General features: G+C 45.8%; 1 protein-coding gene across 1 annotated transcript; it reads right to left on the bottom strand.

Annotated features, from left to right (window-relative positions):
- Positions 1–3,305: 3,305 nt before the first annotated feature.
- On the bottom strand, positions 3,306–13,245 carry GNPTG (N-acetylglucosamine-1-phosphate transferase subunit gamma). The gene is made up of 11 exons (XM_044303479.1): positions 13,166–13,245; positions 12,603–12,657; positions 11,495–11,562; positions 9,070–9,124; positions 8,776–8,859; positions 7,974–8,067; positions 6,311–6,425; positions 6,148–6,230; positions 5,875–6,006; positions 5,641–5,719; positions 3,306–4,519 (listed from the first exon to the last, which is right to left on the bottom strand). The coding sequence occupies exons 1-11, from the start codon at positions 13,197–13,199 to the stop codon at positions 4,413–4,415; spliced, it is 906 nt and encodes a 301-aa protein (XP_044159414.1). The 5' UTR covers positions 13,200–13,245; the 3' UTR covers positions 3,306–4,412.
- Between the last annotated feature and the right edge of the window lie 17 nt (positions 13,246–13,262).

Below are 13,262 nucleotides of genomic sequence, written 5' to 3'. Positions count from 1 at the left end.
TGGTAATGGAGACTGCATACAAGTGCTGCTGCTCATTACCCCCACCTCCTCTCTGTACTTCATGTTTCCTCATGAACTCCATTCCCCAGAGGATTCAGCTGAAGATCATATTAAACTGTATTTAGGATCATAATCCCTGACTAGCAGAGAGGAGGATGAGGCGGCTCTTTAGCTTAGTGTTGTGAAGTAACAAGTACTAATAGGACAGCGGCCATTGTATTTCCCTGACTATTGCTCCCCAGACAAAACAAGCCATTACAACTAATGAAAGATATTTGGGAATATATATTAAAGTAATATTTAAGTATTTTCATTTTCTTAATTCCTGTAGAACCCCTTTTAAGGAGGATACTTATTAAGGCCAGCATTTTCCACGCCGGGACCAAGTACCTCTGCGCTGCTGGTGGAAGCGCCAAAGTTGTGACGAGGCGCAGGCTTCTACATAAGTTCGATGCCGTGTCAGGCAGGCTTAACTGTCTTGATGGTGTAGATCCCTGTCACCTGGATTTTGGGTATAGAGCTGAGGACATGGGCTGCTAGCACATCTGCAATATCCAGTCCCCATACAGGGAGTGCAGAATTATTAGGCAAGTTGTATTTTTGAGGATTCATTTTATTATTGAACAACAACCATGTTCTCAATGAACCCAAAAAATTAATATCAAAGCTGAATATTTTTGGAAGTAGTTTTTAGTTTGTTTTTAGTTTTAGCTATTTTAGGGGGATATCTGTGTGTGCAGGTGACTATTACTGTGCATAATTATTAGGCAACTTAACAAAAACAAATATACCCATTTCAATTATTTATTTTTACCAGTGAAACCAATATAACATCTCAACATTCACAAATATACATTTCTGACATTCAAAAACAAAACAAAAACAAATCAGTGACCAATATAGCCACCTTTCTTTGCAAGGACACTCCAAAGCCTGCCATCCATGGATTCTGTCAGTGTTTTGATTTGTTCACCATCAACATTGCGTGCAGCAGCAACCACAGCTTCCCAGACACTGTTCAGAGAGGTGTACTGTTTTCCCTCCTTGTAAATCTCACATTTGATGATGGACCACAGGTTCTCAATGGGGTTCAGATCAGGTGAACAAGGAGGCCATGTCATTAGATTGTCTTCTTTTATACCCTTTCTTGCCAGCCACGTTGTGGAGTACTTGGACGCGTGTGATGGACCATTGTCCTGCATGAAAATCATGTTTTTCTTGAAGGATGCAGACTTCTTCCTGTACCACTGCTTGAAGAAGGTGTCTTCCAGAAACTGGCAGTAGGACTGGGAGTTTAGCTTGACTCCATCCTCAACCCGAAAAGGCCCCACAAGCTCATCTTTGATGATACCAGCCCAAACCAGTACTCCACCTCCACCTTGCTGGCGTCTGAGTCGGACTGGAGCTCTCTGCCCTTTACCAATCCAGCCACGGGCCCATCCATCTGGCCCATCAAGACTCACTCTCATTTCATCAGTCCATAAAACCTTAGAAAAATCAGTCTTGAGATATTTCTTGGCCCAGTCTTGACGTTTCAGCTTGTGTGTCTTGTTCAGTGGTGGTCGTCTTTCAGCCTTTCTTACCTTGGCCATGTCTCTGAGTATTGCACACCTTGTGCTTTTGGGCACTCCAGTGATGTTGCAGCTCTGAAATATGGCCAAACTGGTGGCAAGTGGCATCTTGGCAGCTGCACGCTTGACTTTTCTCAGTTCATGGGCAGTTATTTTGCGCCTTGGTTTTTCCACACGCTTCTTGCGACCCTGTTGACTATTTTGAATGAAACGCTTGATTGTTCGATGATCACGCTTCAGAAGCTTTGCAATTTTAAGAGTGCTGCATCCCTCTGCAAGATATCTCACTATTTTTTGACTTTTCTGAGCCTGTCAAGTCCTTCTTTTGACCCATTTTGCCAAAGGAAAGGAAGTTGCCTAATAATTATGCACACCTGATATAGGGTGTTGATGTCATTAGACCACACCCCTTCTCATTACAGAGATGCACATCACCTAATATGCTTAATTGGTAGTAGGCTTTCGAGCCTATACAGCTTGGAGTAAGACAACATGCATAAAGAGGATGATGTGAAAATACTCATTTGCCTAATAATTCTGCACTCCCTGTAGCTCTGTGTGCTTTTATGGCAGGGATGGCCAACCTGAGGCTCTCCAGCTGTTGCAAAACTACAACTCCCATCATGCCCGGACAGTCTACAGCAAGGCATGGTGGGAGTTGTAGTTTTACAACAGCTGGAGAGCCACAGGTGTTTTATGGTGTAAAAAAAATAAATAACTATATGTGTAAATGAGGCAAGGAGGAAGCCCAAGAAGCTATTACTAACGTTTCCAGAGCCCAGATCCTCCGAATCTCCTCCTTGCTCCCCAACGTCACAAAGCTAGAGCGCCGTAATCTCACGATGCGCGAGCTAGCGCATGCGCAATGTCTGCATAGTGTTCCTTCCCTGTGCTGGCATCAGCCTCTGGGAACAAGCTGCGCATGCGCTAGCTTGCGTATCGCAAAATTACGGCGCTTTAGCTTTGTGATGTCGGGGAGCAAGGAGGAGATTCGGGGGATGCGAAGCTGGGCTCCTTCACAGTGGGCGGTGCTGGGCTCCGAGTCAGAGAACGCTGGACTCTGAAGCATGGAGGAGACAGGACTCATCTAAGGTTCATTTACATATAAGGCGGGAACAATTATTTTAGTTTTTTCTCTGAACTGGTAGTTCCTTCAGAATTGATTTTAATATCGTTATTAATGTATTAAGTATTTTTAGAAAAGTGAGTGGATAATTGGGCTAAGAAGGTGATGACAGGTTTCCTTTAAGCCAAGTTTCACACCAAAAACTGGCGTGAAAAATGATGAGCCCGTCCACGCTATGCCCTCTTGCCACTTTGGAAAAGTCATGTGAGCGGGGCAAAGTCACAAGTTTTGCCAAACAAAAGCCCAGTGGTAAGACTTGCGACACCATTACACTACTTTTGGCGTGAAAAAAAAGGGACCTGGTAACAAATTTTGTTTTATTTACACATATAGCATCATCATAATTCACAGAGATTTACAGACATTGTCATCACTCGCTGTCCCGTGTGGGAGGAAACTGGAATAGACACGGGGAGAACAGATAAACTCCATGCATGAACCTTTCCTAATCAATAGCGTCTTCAATGTGCACTGTTATAGTATATACACAAGTAACTAGAGATGAGCGAATCTCCAGTTATGAAATTCGTTCACGCTTTGGTTACTGGTAAAAGGTGAATTGCGTTATGGATTTCGTTACCATGGACCATAACGCAATTCTATAACTGAATGCCTTTAGAGGCATTCCGTTATTCATTCAGTCTTAATAGAAGTCTATGGGCTGCATAACGGATCCGTCCCGTTTCTGCTATGCAGGAGAGGATTCCCCTGCATAACGGAAACGGGACGGATCTATTCCCATCCTGAACGTTTATGGCATATCTGCAGGTCTTGCTTATGATGAAACTGGAGGAGTCCACTGGCCCCCAGTTTCAGATACAGTTCAATGAAGAGGCGGCCATCTCTGCACACTGCTTTCTTCTTTGAAGTCTTTCTATAAAAATCCCATAAATCTATCCACTGAACGGCATAGAGAGTCTCCGGCTGGTGCACTCTGCACACACTGGTCACCAGACCCTCAACTATTAAGGTATGCAATAAATGCTTATAATGTAAATTTCTGCAAATTTTCACATACTTTGGGGGTAATTTATCAATCCCTACACCCAGAATTCGGACAGGAAAAAGGTAGCAAATTTGACCTTCTATGCAAAAATGTGCAACTTTGATTTCACACGTGCTTCCTGACACTGGCTCCTCTAGGGTTGCGATGCTCCCTGTAACATCACTGCAGACTATTCACCAAAACAGAAGAAAAATTCAGGCGGCACTACACCCAATAAATCGCTAGTAAGCACATCGGCCACGGCGGTGACCGGCGTACTCTTACGTCATGACACAAAGGGATCTGGTCACAGCTGCGGCCAATGATTGGCTGTGGTGATGTCAAACCAGATGTTTACAGCAAGGGATCGCAGGCCTGGGGGAGCCAGCGCCAGGAAGCAGGTAAGCAAGCTTCCCTTTACAGGTCTGCTCAACCCCTTTAGGCCCCTTTCAGACGAGCGAGTGTCTTGCTGCGGACTTGCAGCGAGGCACCAGCCTGAACTTCCAGCACTGCTGGGGTCACATAGCATTATATTGATTTATGATGCTATGGGACCCCGGCAGTGCTGGAACATCAGGCCGGTGCCTCGCTCATCTGACAGGGACCTTTAAAGGTTTAGAAGTCATTTGACAAAAAAAAGTTATGCTCTTTGGCCAATGATCTAAATGTCTTCTGATTACATCATCAGTCTACAATTACTCAGTCCTCCAGCAGCGCTGCATGTTTGCTGCTAATGTTCGTTTCGATCTCCAGTATCTCCACGTAGATGATATTTCTCCTCACCCCTTGGAGTAGGTGTGACTAAACTCCCAGGCTGCGATTCTATATTAGACGATCCTGGAGGGGGACAGATATATTTCAGCCAAGCCGTCAAAAACAGTTGCCATTTGTTTTGTTATTCTACACATATTCTGACGTATCCGGCAGGAAAAAGAAATGAATACATGGAATTTTCTAACCTAGCGGGAGACGGTATCATCTTTCTCACCTTCTTCGAGCCAAGGGCTGCCCATTACCTGTTTGCAGGCTCTGTAAATATTCAGATATCTACTCAGTTCCCTCAAAACCCATCCATCTGTACAGTAGGAGGGGGATGCAGCTGCAGCTTCTCTCTATGGCCTCATTCCCACGGCAGTATTATGCATCAGTATTTAGAAGCCAAAACCAAGAGAGGATCTGAAACACGGAAACCATGTCTTTCCAGGATACTTTCCCTTGTTGTATGCTCCACTCCTGGTATTGACGTATACAAATACTGAACAAAATACACAAGTGTGAATGAGGCCTATGTCTATTAGGGCTCATGCCAACGACCGTGTGCCGGCCGGGCCTGTGCTGCGGACTGCAAGTTGTGGTCCGCAACGCACGGGCACCGATCGTGGGGGCTGCAGCATGCATATCGTGGACTCCTTCACTTAAATGGGGTCCGCACTGCAAAATAGTGCATGCACTACTTTTTTTGCAGTACAGGGGCATGGACAGAAACCCCCCACAGAAGCACTTCGTAGTGGTTCCGTGCCTCCGCACCGACCTTCTGGATTGCGGACCCATTCACAGTCGTGGGCATGAGCCCTTAGAATGCATGCTGTGGGAGGGGAAGGTTGGAAGAAGTGAAGACACCTGATTTGCACAGAAAGTTCACCCACTTAGCAGGCATGGAGGGGGAAACACACAACCTCTGGCTTTACTAAACTGAGATATAAGGGTCCTTTTATACAGGGCAATTAGAGCCCGAACAAGTGCCAGTCAACGATATACCAGTCCATCGGCACTTGCTTTTACATGCCCGATGCAAACTGTAATTACGATTGTTTATCCGCCATTGACGTTGCATATTGTCGGCAGCACATCCCCTCGTTTATACAACGCTGATGATTTGTGGGGCCGTGTGAAGGATAACCCAATGACATCTTTTACATGAATCAAGGTGTACTTGTTTTCTTTTAACTTTTTCTCACCGTTTTTGAGATAAGAAATGCCGTGCCTTTCCAAAATGCCTCGTAGTCGCTTTATCTCCTCAGACGAGTCTGTGTGGGCCTGAAAGATAAACCATATAATACATCCCACTCAATAAAACAGCGCCACCACATGGCCGTATGTCTGGTTTGATCGAGTGATTCTATCTGCCGGTAACTGTTATCAGTGTTCCCCATCACAGGCTGCATGAGTCCCTACGGTATATATGTACACACCTTGCTGCACTGCTCCAGTGAGTCAAAGCTCTTAGGCTGGTTCTGGTCTAGCTTTCCATCGCTTTCATGCTGCAAGGTCTTTTTCAAGTATCCGGCTTCTCGAAATATGTCTTGAAGACGTTTCTTGTAGCCCTGTGAAGTAAAAGGGAGAATAGCTGAATAAGCTGCATCAAAGGATAACATATAACACCACAAAGTCCTAGTCCCACAGTAACTGCAATGTACGACATGGGATTGACGTGGTCACGCTGGGGGTCTGTGTACACATTGTACCTGTTCAGTGAGGAGTTCATCATATAAGGACTGTTCTGCTTCGTCCCACTGTTTTCTCATTGCTTCCCCGAGAGTAGGATAGACTGCAACCACAAGAGCGACCATTAATGATGGACTCTGAGGAGCAGGAGGCGCTGCACATATCTCCTCTATAGGGCCATACCTAGCAGAGAATGCGGGTGGCAGACCAGTGGGGTTTCAAACGTCATAGAGTAGACGCAGGTGTTCGGCTCTGATACCGCAGCCAACTTGTTCTTCCGTCCACAGACAAAATTAACCTGTAGCCAAAATATATCAAAATTTGATGATATGTATAGATGGAAGAGCCACAGAACATTCAGACTACTCGCATCATTGACACAAAGAAGGCCAGGATCTTGTCTTAAAACCACCTTAGGGCTCTTTGACACGAGCTGATGCCGTGCGGGGTATCTGCTGCGTGAAAGAGAGCCAAACCCCGCTCCGGACAGCAGAGACACGGAGCATTAACATGACTGATAATGCTCTTTTTACTACAAAATCAGTGGGATAAAGTTGTCACTGTGATTTTATAGTAAAGAGGTCACAGAGGCAAAGAGCATTATCAATCATGTTAAAGCTCCGTGTCTCTGCTGTCCGGAACGGGGCATGGCTCTCTTTCACGCAGTGGATTCCACGCACGGCATCCGCTCGTGTGAAAGAGTCCTTATAGGTCTAATGGTAGATGTGTTCAGCTTTTCCTGTGACCTCCAATATAGTCTAAGTACTGGACAACAGGTATAACCTCTCCACTGCACTAGACCACCGGGGAAGGTGGCATTCATCTCTACACTACATTGTCAAAGATGCTGACATTCACCTCTCTGCTGCCCTAGACCTCCAGGGATGCTGATGTTTACCCCTACAGTACTGTCATCGGGGAAGCGTGTGAGACTACCAGGGGAACTTACATTTATCTCTCCACTACCATAAACCACCAATGAAGCTGGCATTCATCCCTCCTCTACCACAGACCACCAGCTCACTGTTCACGCCTCCACTACCACAGAGCACCAAGTAAGCTGGCATTCATGTCTCCATGTCATACTTCACTACCATAGGCCATCAAGAGAGCTTGCATTCATGTCTCCACTACCCTACACCACCAGGGAAGCTGACCATTCATCCCTCAACTACCACAGACCACCAGGGAAGCTGACCATTCATCCCTCCACTACCACAGACCACCAGGGAAACTGGCATTCATGTGTTTAGTACTAGAGACCACTAGGGAAGAGGACCATTCATCCCTCCCCTACAGCAGACCACCAGGGTAGCTGGCATTCATGTCTCCAGTACCATAGACCACTAGGGAAGCTGAACATTCCTCCCTCCTCTACCACAGACCACCAGGGAAGCTAATCGTTCATACTTCCACTACCATATACCACCAGGGAAGCTTGTATTCATCCCTTCACTACTCTACACCACCAATGGATAAAATGTATTAATCGCTCTAAGTGCTACTCTATGTGAGTCCACAGCTTTGGTTTTAAGTGATACTTGAAATACCAGTAGTCTGAAATTAATCTTCCTCTTAATCTGCGGGGGTCTTCTAGTCCGAACGGTATGGTACTTACATATGATGGCAGTGTAGGTTATGACTACTGAACTATTGATACCAGGACTCACTGACGACCCTTTAAAAACTAACAAGACATATATGAACCATGACCAATCTAAACATTATTACAATCCCAGCAGACTGCACTTCTCGATTTCTTGCTTGCCACGGCGTGCTCAGATGGTGCTTGCTATCTATAGTGCAGTATATAAGGGTGAGATGCAATGAATGGATCGAGGGAAACCTTTGTCTGTCGGTTCTTGTTTCCACAGGAATCTCCTGATCTCATCCACATGCCTGTGAAGGTATAGTTCTCGATCTCCCATTCTTGCCAAATCCTAAAACAGAACAGAACAGAAGTAGCCTCAAGAGTCAATAAATGAAGGTACGTAGAACACAGTCGTACAGTCCTATGTTTGGCCCATCAAGAGGCGAACCTTCAAAAAAGAACGTTTTTTTTTATCTTTTTCCTTCTGGATCAACTCCAGTTTCTGATGAGACATGGCCTGAAAAATACACGCCCTGAATGCGCCCTTAATAAATGTTAACACTTAGGCTACTTTCACACTAGCGTTCGATCGGATCCGTTCTGAACGGATCCGATCATATTAATGCAGACGGAGGCTCCGTTCAGTACGGATCCGTCTGCATTAATAACTTCTAAGTGTGAAAGTAGCCTGAGCGGATCCGTTCAGACTTTCAATGTAAAGTCAATGGGGGACGGATCCGCTTGAAGATTGAGCCATATGGTGACATCTTCAAGCGGATCCGTTCCCATTGACTTACATTGTAAGTCTGAACGGATCCGCTCGCCTCCGCACGGCCAGGCGGACAGCTGAACGCTGCAAGCAGCGTTCAGCTGTCCGCCTGTCCGTGCGGAGGCGAGCGGAGCGGAGGCTGAACGCCGCCAGACTGATGCAGTCTGAGCGGATCTGCTCCATTCAGACTGCATCAGGGCTGGACGGAGGCTTTCGGGTCCGCTCGTGAGCTCCTTCAAACGGAGCTCACGAGCGGACCGACGAACGCTAGTGTGAAAGGAGCCTTACCCTAAAATCCCACTGTAGGCGTTCCAGCGGAAGGTCTGCTCGTGCTGAGTAACGTTGTGAAAAGGGCAGAACTCGTATTTGTATCTATTGTGGAGAAAATGAGGACAAAAAGGATGTTACATGGAGATTACACCCCCCCCCCCCCCCGATACTGCCCCTAATCCATAATCAAAGTCTGACTAGTCAATACTTGGATTTTCCTATTTACAACCCCCTTACACAGAATCCGAGCACCCCATCCTGCCATGATGTCCTGCTGCCCCCTGCTGGTGCCAAAAATTACTGTTTACTTACGTGGATTCCACAAAACTGAAACACTTTCCTGCCAACCTGAAAAGATGAGGCGGTCCTGCAAACACAATGCAAATAAGCATGAATCCAATGGATCAACAGCTAATCCCCCATCATCCAAGACAACCACCTCCATCTTTAAAGGCTTTGTACGTCTTCGGGGGGCAATGTTTTTTTTTTTATGATTGCATTTTACTCATTTGAGGCTTGAAATCATATTTTAAATTGGTTCTTATTGAAAATACTTAGCAGCTTCGTCATAAAGGGTTAACTTCTGCCTAGCTGCGAGAATCCTACTTTCACTCTGTGACGGTCATCTAATAAGGCCTCTTACACACGACTGTTGTTGTTTTGCAGTACGTTTTTCACAGATCCGCATGCAAGTTTTTTTTCTCCTCTGATTTAAGTCCTCTTCCGTTCCGTTATTGCACAAAACATATCCGTATGGTTTCCATATTTGATCCGTTTATTTTTTCCGGATCGGAAACAGTAACTTATTAATCACCAAACATATAAGCAATATGGGCTGGGCATAGCATTTCTACAGTATGGATCCGCAAAATACGGATAACATACGGATGCGTTCCATTTTTTTTGCGGACCCATTGACTTGAATGGGGCTTCGGACTGTGATTTGCGGACAATAATAGGACATGCACTACGTTTTTGCGGAACGTAAATACAGAAACGGAATGCACACAGAGTACCTTCCGTTGTTTTTGCTGAGCCATTGAAGTGAATGGTTCCATATACGATCCACACAAAAAAAAAACAACTGAACAAAAGCGGAAAGAAAATACGTTTGTGTGCATGAGCCCTAACCCTCATCTCTAAATTACTAATAGTTCAAAAACACTTATTTAAGCCACATTATTATCAGTAAGATAAGAATTGCGTTATAATGAGTGTCAGAGATAAGGAGCCGTCAGCTGAGCTGCCTGATGGAACACAGTAAAAACAAGGATTCTCAAGGATGTACAGAGAAAGAGACTCAAAAATTTTTATAACAACCAATTAAAAAAAAAATTAAATATATGATTTTTAGCTCAAAATGAGTACAATGCAATAGTAATAAAATATTTGCCCTCAAAAGGTGTCCATAGCCTTTAAAGGGTTTATGTCATGAGAAATAACGTTATGTAGCTGACTGACATTAGCGATGTGCTAATGTCAGCAGTATATAACAGTCTGTTTCTAACATTTGTCCCTGCAGCTGTTCTCTTAATATAAAGACTTTTAAAATATGCCAATGAGCCTCTAGGTGCTATTAGGCCGTTGCTTTAGCACCTAGAGCAGGCATGTCCAAACTGTGGCCCTCCAGCTGTTGCAAAACTACAACTCCCAGCATGCCCTAATAGCTGTAAGCTATCCAGGCATGCTGGAAGTTGTAGTTTTGCAACAGCTGGAGGGCCGAAGTTTGGACATGCCTGACCTAGAGGCTTGGTCTATGCACCCTTTGGCAAGGCCAAGGTCCAGTTGATTGACTTTCGAGTTCTCCTTAGTGTCCCGTAAATCCCGCGCCGTCTCATTTAGTATTCGGCGCAGTGAGTGAAGGACGTGCTCCTGCTGCCGCCTTCCTCACTGCGCCGATAGAAGGAAGCCGGCAGCAGGAGCGCGTCCTTCACTCACTGCGCCAAATACTAAACGAGGCGGCGCAGGCGCAGGATTTACAGGTCACCGAGGAGAACTCGAAAGTCAATCAACTGGACCTGGGCCTTGCCAAAGGGTGCATAGACCGAGCCGCTAGGTGCTAAAGCAACGGCCTAATAGCACCTAGAGGCTCATTGGCATATTTTAAAAGTCTTTATTCTATTTTAAGAGAACGGCGGCAGCAGGGAGTTATAAAGCACACTGTTATGTACTGCTGAGATTGACATTAGCGATGTGCTAGTCAGCTACATAACGTTATTTCTCATGACATAAACCCTTAAAGGTGTTCTCCAAGCTTTTAGGGAAATCAGTCCACTCTTCTGTCTTGTGGAAGAAAGACACTTATAGGCTAGGTCTACACGACGACAATAAGTCGCGCGACAGATAGGGCACAAATATCCTAGATCCGAAATCGCTTTGCTCAAAACCTTGTTGTAACGATGTACGGCGATCTGTCTCCGTAAAACATTAAAATCTACGGCCTCAGACGAGGCGAGGTACCAGTGGGAACTGAACCCAAGTTCAGATCTAAGTTTTAAAATGTTTTTTTCAGTTTAAAAATCAAATACCGAAGTCTCATAAGACTCTCGGGAATAACTAACTTCACCTCATCGGAGGCCGTACATTTTAATGCTGTACGGAGAAGCGACTACGGATCTAGGATGCAAAGCTCACTTCATTAATCTCTACCTCTAATCATAAAGCAGCTTCTGAAACGAGAAAACTTTCAGTTACGTCAGGCACCCAATATGTAGATGCGGCATTAAACCAGTGTTACCTGAGACCGGCGCGGGGTCTGTCCTTGGCTGAAGCTTGTTGGTTTGTGATAAGAACGGATTATTCAACCTTAAGAAGAAATGAAATATGAGGTGACTGCCACCTGTTCATTCACAGCTAGAGGTCAATAGGAGACGCCAGTGAGGAGACAGTACGGCCCCTTTCACACGAGCTCTACGCATTGGACTCGCTGCGTGTGTCAGCGAGAGCACCCGTCCGGACCTCCCAGCACTGACTGGGTCACATAGCATTATACTGATTTATGATGCTATATAACCCTTGGAGGTCTGACGTATTGGATAACACTGACAGCATCATCAATCAATATAATGCTATGGACCCAGTCAGTGCTGGGAGGTCAGGACGGGAGCTGCAGCACACTGACTCTGCATGTCCAATGTGTGGAAATCGCTCGTGTAAAAGGGGCCTAAAGCTGGCTATGCACGCTAGGTAGAAGCCGACTGAATCCGAATTTCAGCTGCAGGAGCCGCCTGTGTGTATGGGGCCTCCCAACAGCAGATATCGGGGTAAAGAAGGATAAGACACTGGATTTCAATACCTCGTCCTCTGCTCCACGAGCCTGGCAGCGTCTTACTCCTCTCTTCCCACTGAAATAAACATTCTCGGCTGAGCTGAGGGTGCACGTATTTGGGGGAGTCGGGAGCTGACAGCCAGCATGTCCGCGGCAAGCTTACAGGGGTTCTCCCACTGCAGTAAGGGATGGCGGATCACAAGGATACACCATCTCCTTGATTAGTGGGAGTCTGACCGATGGCACCCCCACCAATCCTGAGAAAGAAGGTCACACTAACACTAACACTGACACTAACCTTTCACACAACTTTGCCTAAACCAACAGTACAAGCGACCACAAGGAACTCCGTAATATGATTTATCAGAAATGTCTCTGAAATATCAGCGACCATGTAAGTATAAGGTATTTTTGGTCCGTGTCCAATCGGCATTATTTGCAGATCGCACACGGACCCGTTCATTTCTATGGCTAGCAAAAAAAAAAAAAACTACGGACAGCCATGAAGTACCAAGCCGTCGCACCACGTCAGTAACTGTGGATCTGTCAACAGCAGCTGATGGATAGAATCACCTACCCAAATGTATTGGGCTCCTCCACAATCTTCATCTTTGTGGCTGTCACATCATAGACTAAAAGACAAAATAACACATCATCATCGGTGTAAGAACCACAGAACTTCAGGCCGGGCCGTCGCTCCAGCAAATACTTTCCGTATCAATTCTTCCCACTTTTCAAGATCTCTGCTTGCTGTCATTTAACAGGAGTATCCATTCATTGCTTCCAGTAGTTAGAAAACACTACCCTCATGCCATGGACATACATGGCAACTACTATCCCCAGTATAACCAAGTCCCGGATACAGTTACAACTAAAAGCCCCATTTCTGTCTGAACTACAAGTCCCACAATCCCCTGACAGCGTGGGATCCAGAACATAGGGAATACCATAGATATACTGTAGCAATAGCAACATATCCCAGAGATGCCTGACATTACTGCCGGAACTACAAGTCCCAGAATACACTGACGAGGCTGTCGGCGCTGCGTCACGCAGAATAACGTCGCCAGGAATGCTGGGACTTGTAGTTCGAGCTCTTAAGGACGGGGGTATACTTCTGAACACAGTCACCAGCCTTACCAAAACATAGGAGCAGCCACAAGCAGGGCGCCATGACGTGAGGTCACATGACTCCTCCGCTACCGGAAGTGGAGCCGCAAAGCACTCAGGGAACGAT

This window comes from Bufo gargarizans, chromosome 8, assembly GCF_014858855.1.
Source record: "Bufo gargarizans isolate SCDJY-AF-19 chromosome 8, ASM1485885v1, whole genome shotgun sequence".
In the NCBI taxonomy this organism is placed as follows: Eukaryota; Metazoa; Chordata; class Amphibia; order Anura; family Bufonidae; genus Bufo; species Bufo gargarizans.
Note: the sequence above shows the minus strand (reverse complement) of the source record. Positions and strands in the feature narration are given on the sequence as shown.

Bases quoted from the DNA above. Each gene is read 5' to 3' on its own strand.
- GNPTG (XM_044303479.1), bottom strand. From the start codon at position 13,199: ATGGCGCCCTGCTTGTGGCTGCTCCTATGTTTTG. The intron at 9,125-11,494 runs GTAACACTGGTT...TTGTGTTTGCAG, and splicing joins AGACCCCGCGCCGGTCTCAG to GACCGCCTCATCTTTTCAGG. The intron at 4,520-5,640 runs GTGAGAAAAAGT...GTCCCCCTCCAG, and splicing joins CATTTCTTATCTCAAAAACG to GATCGTCTAATATAGAATCG.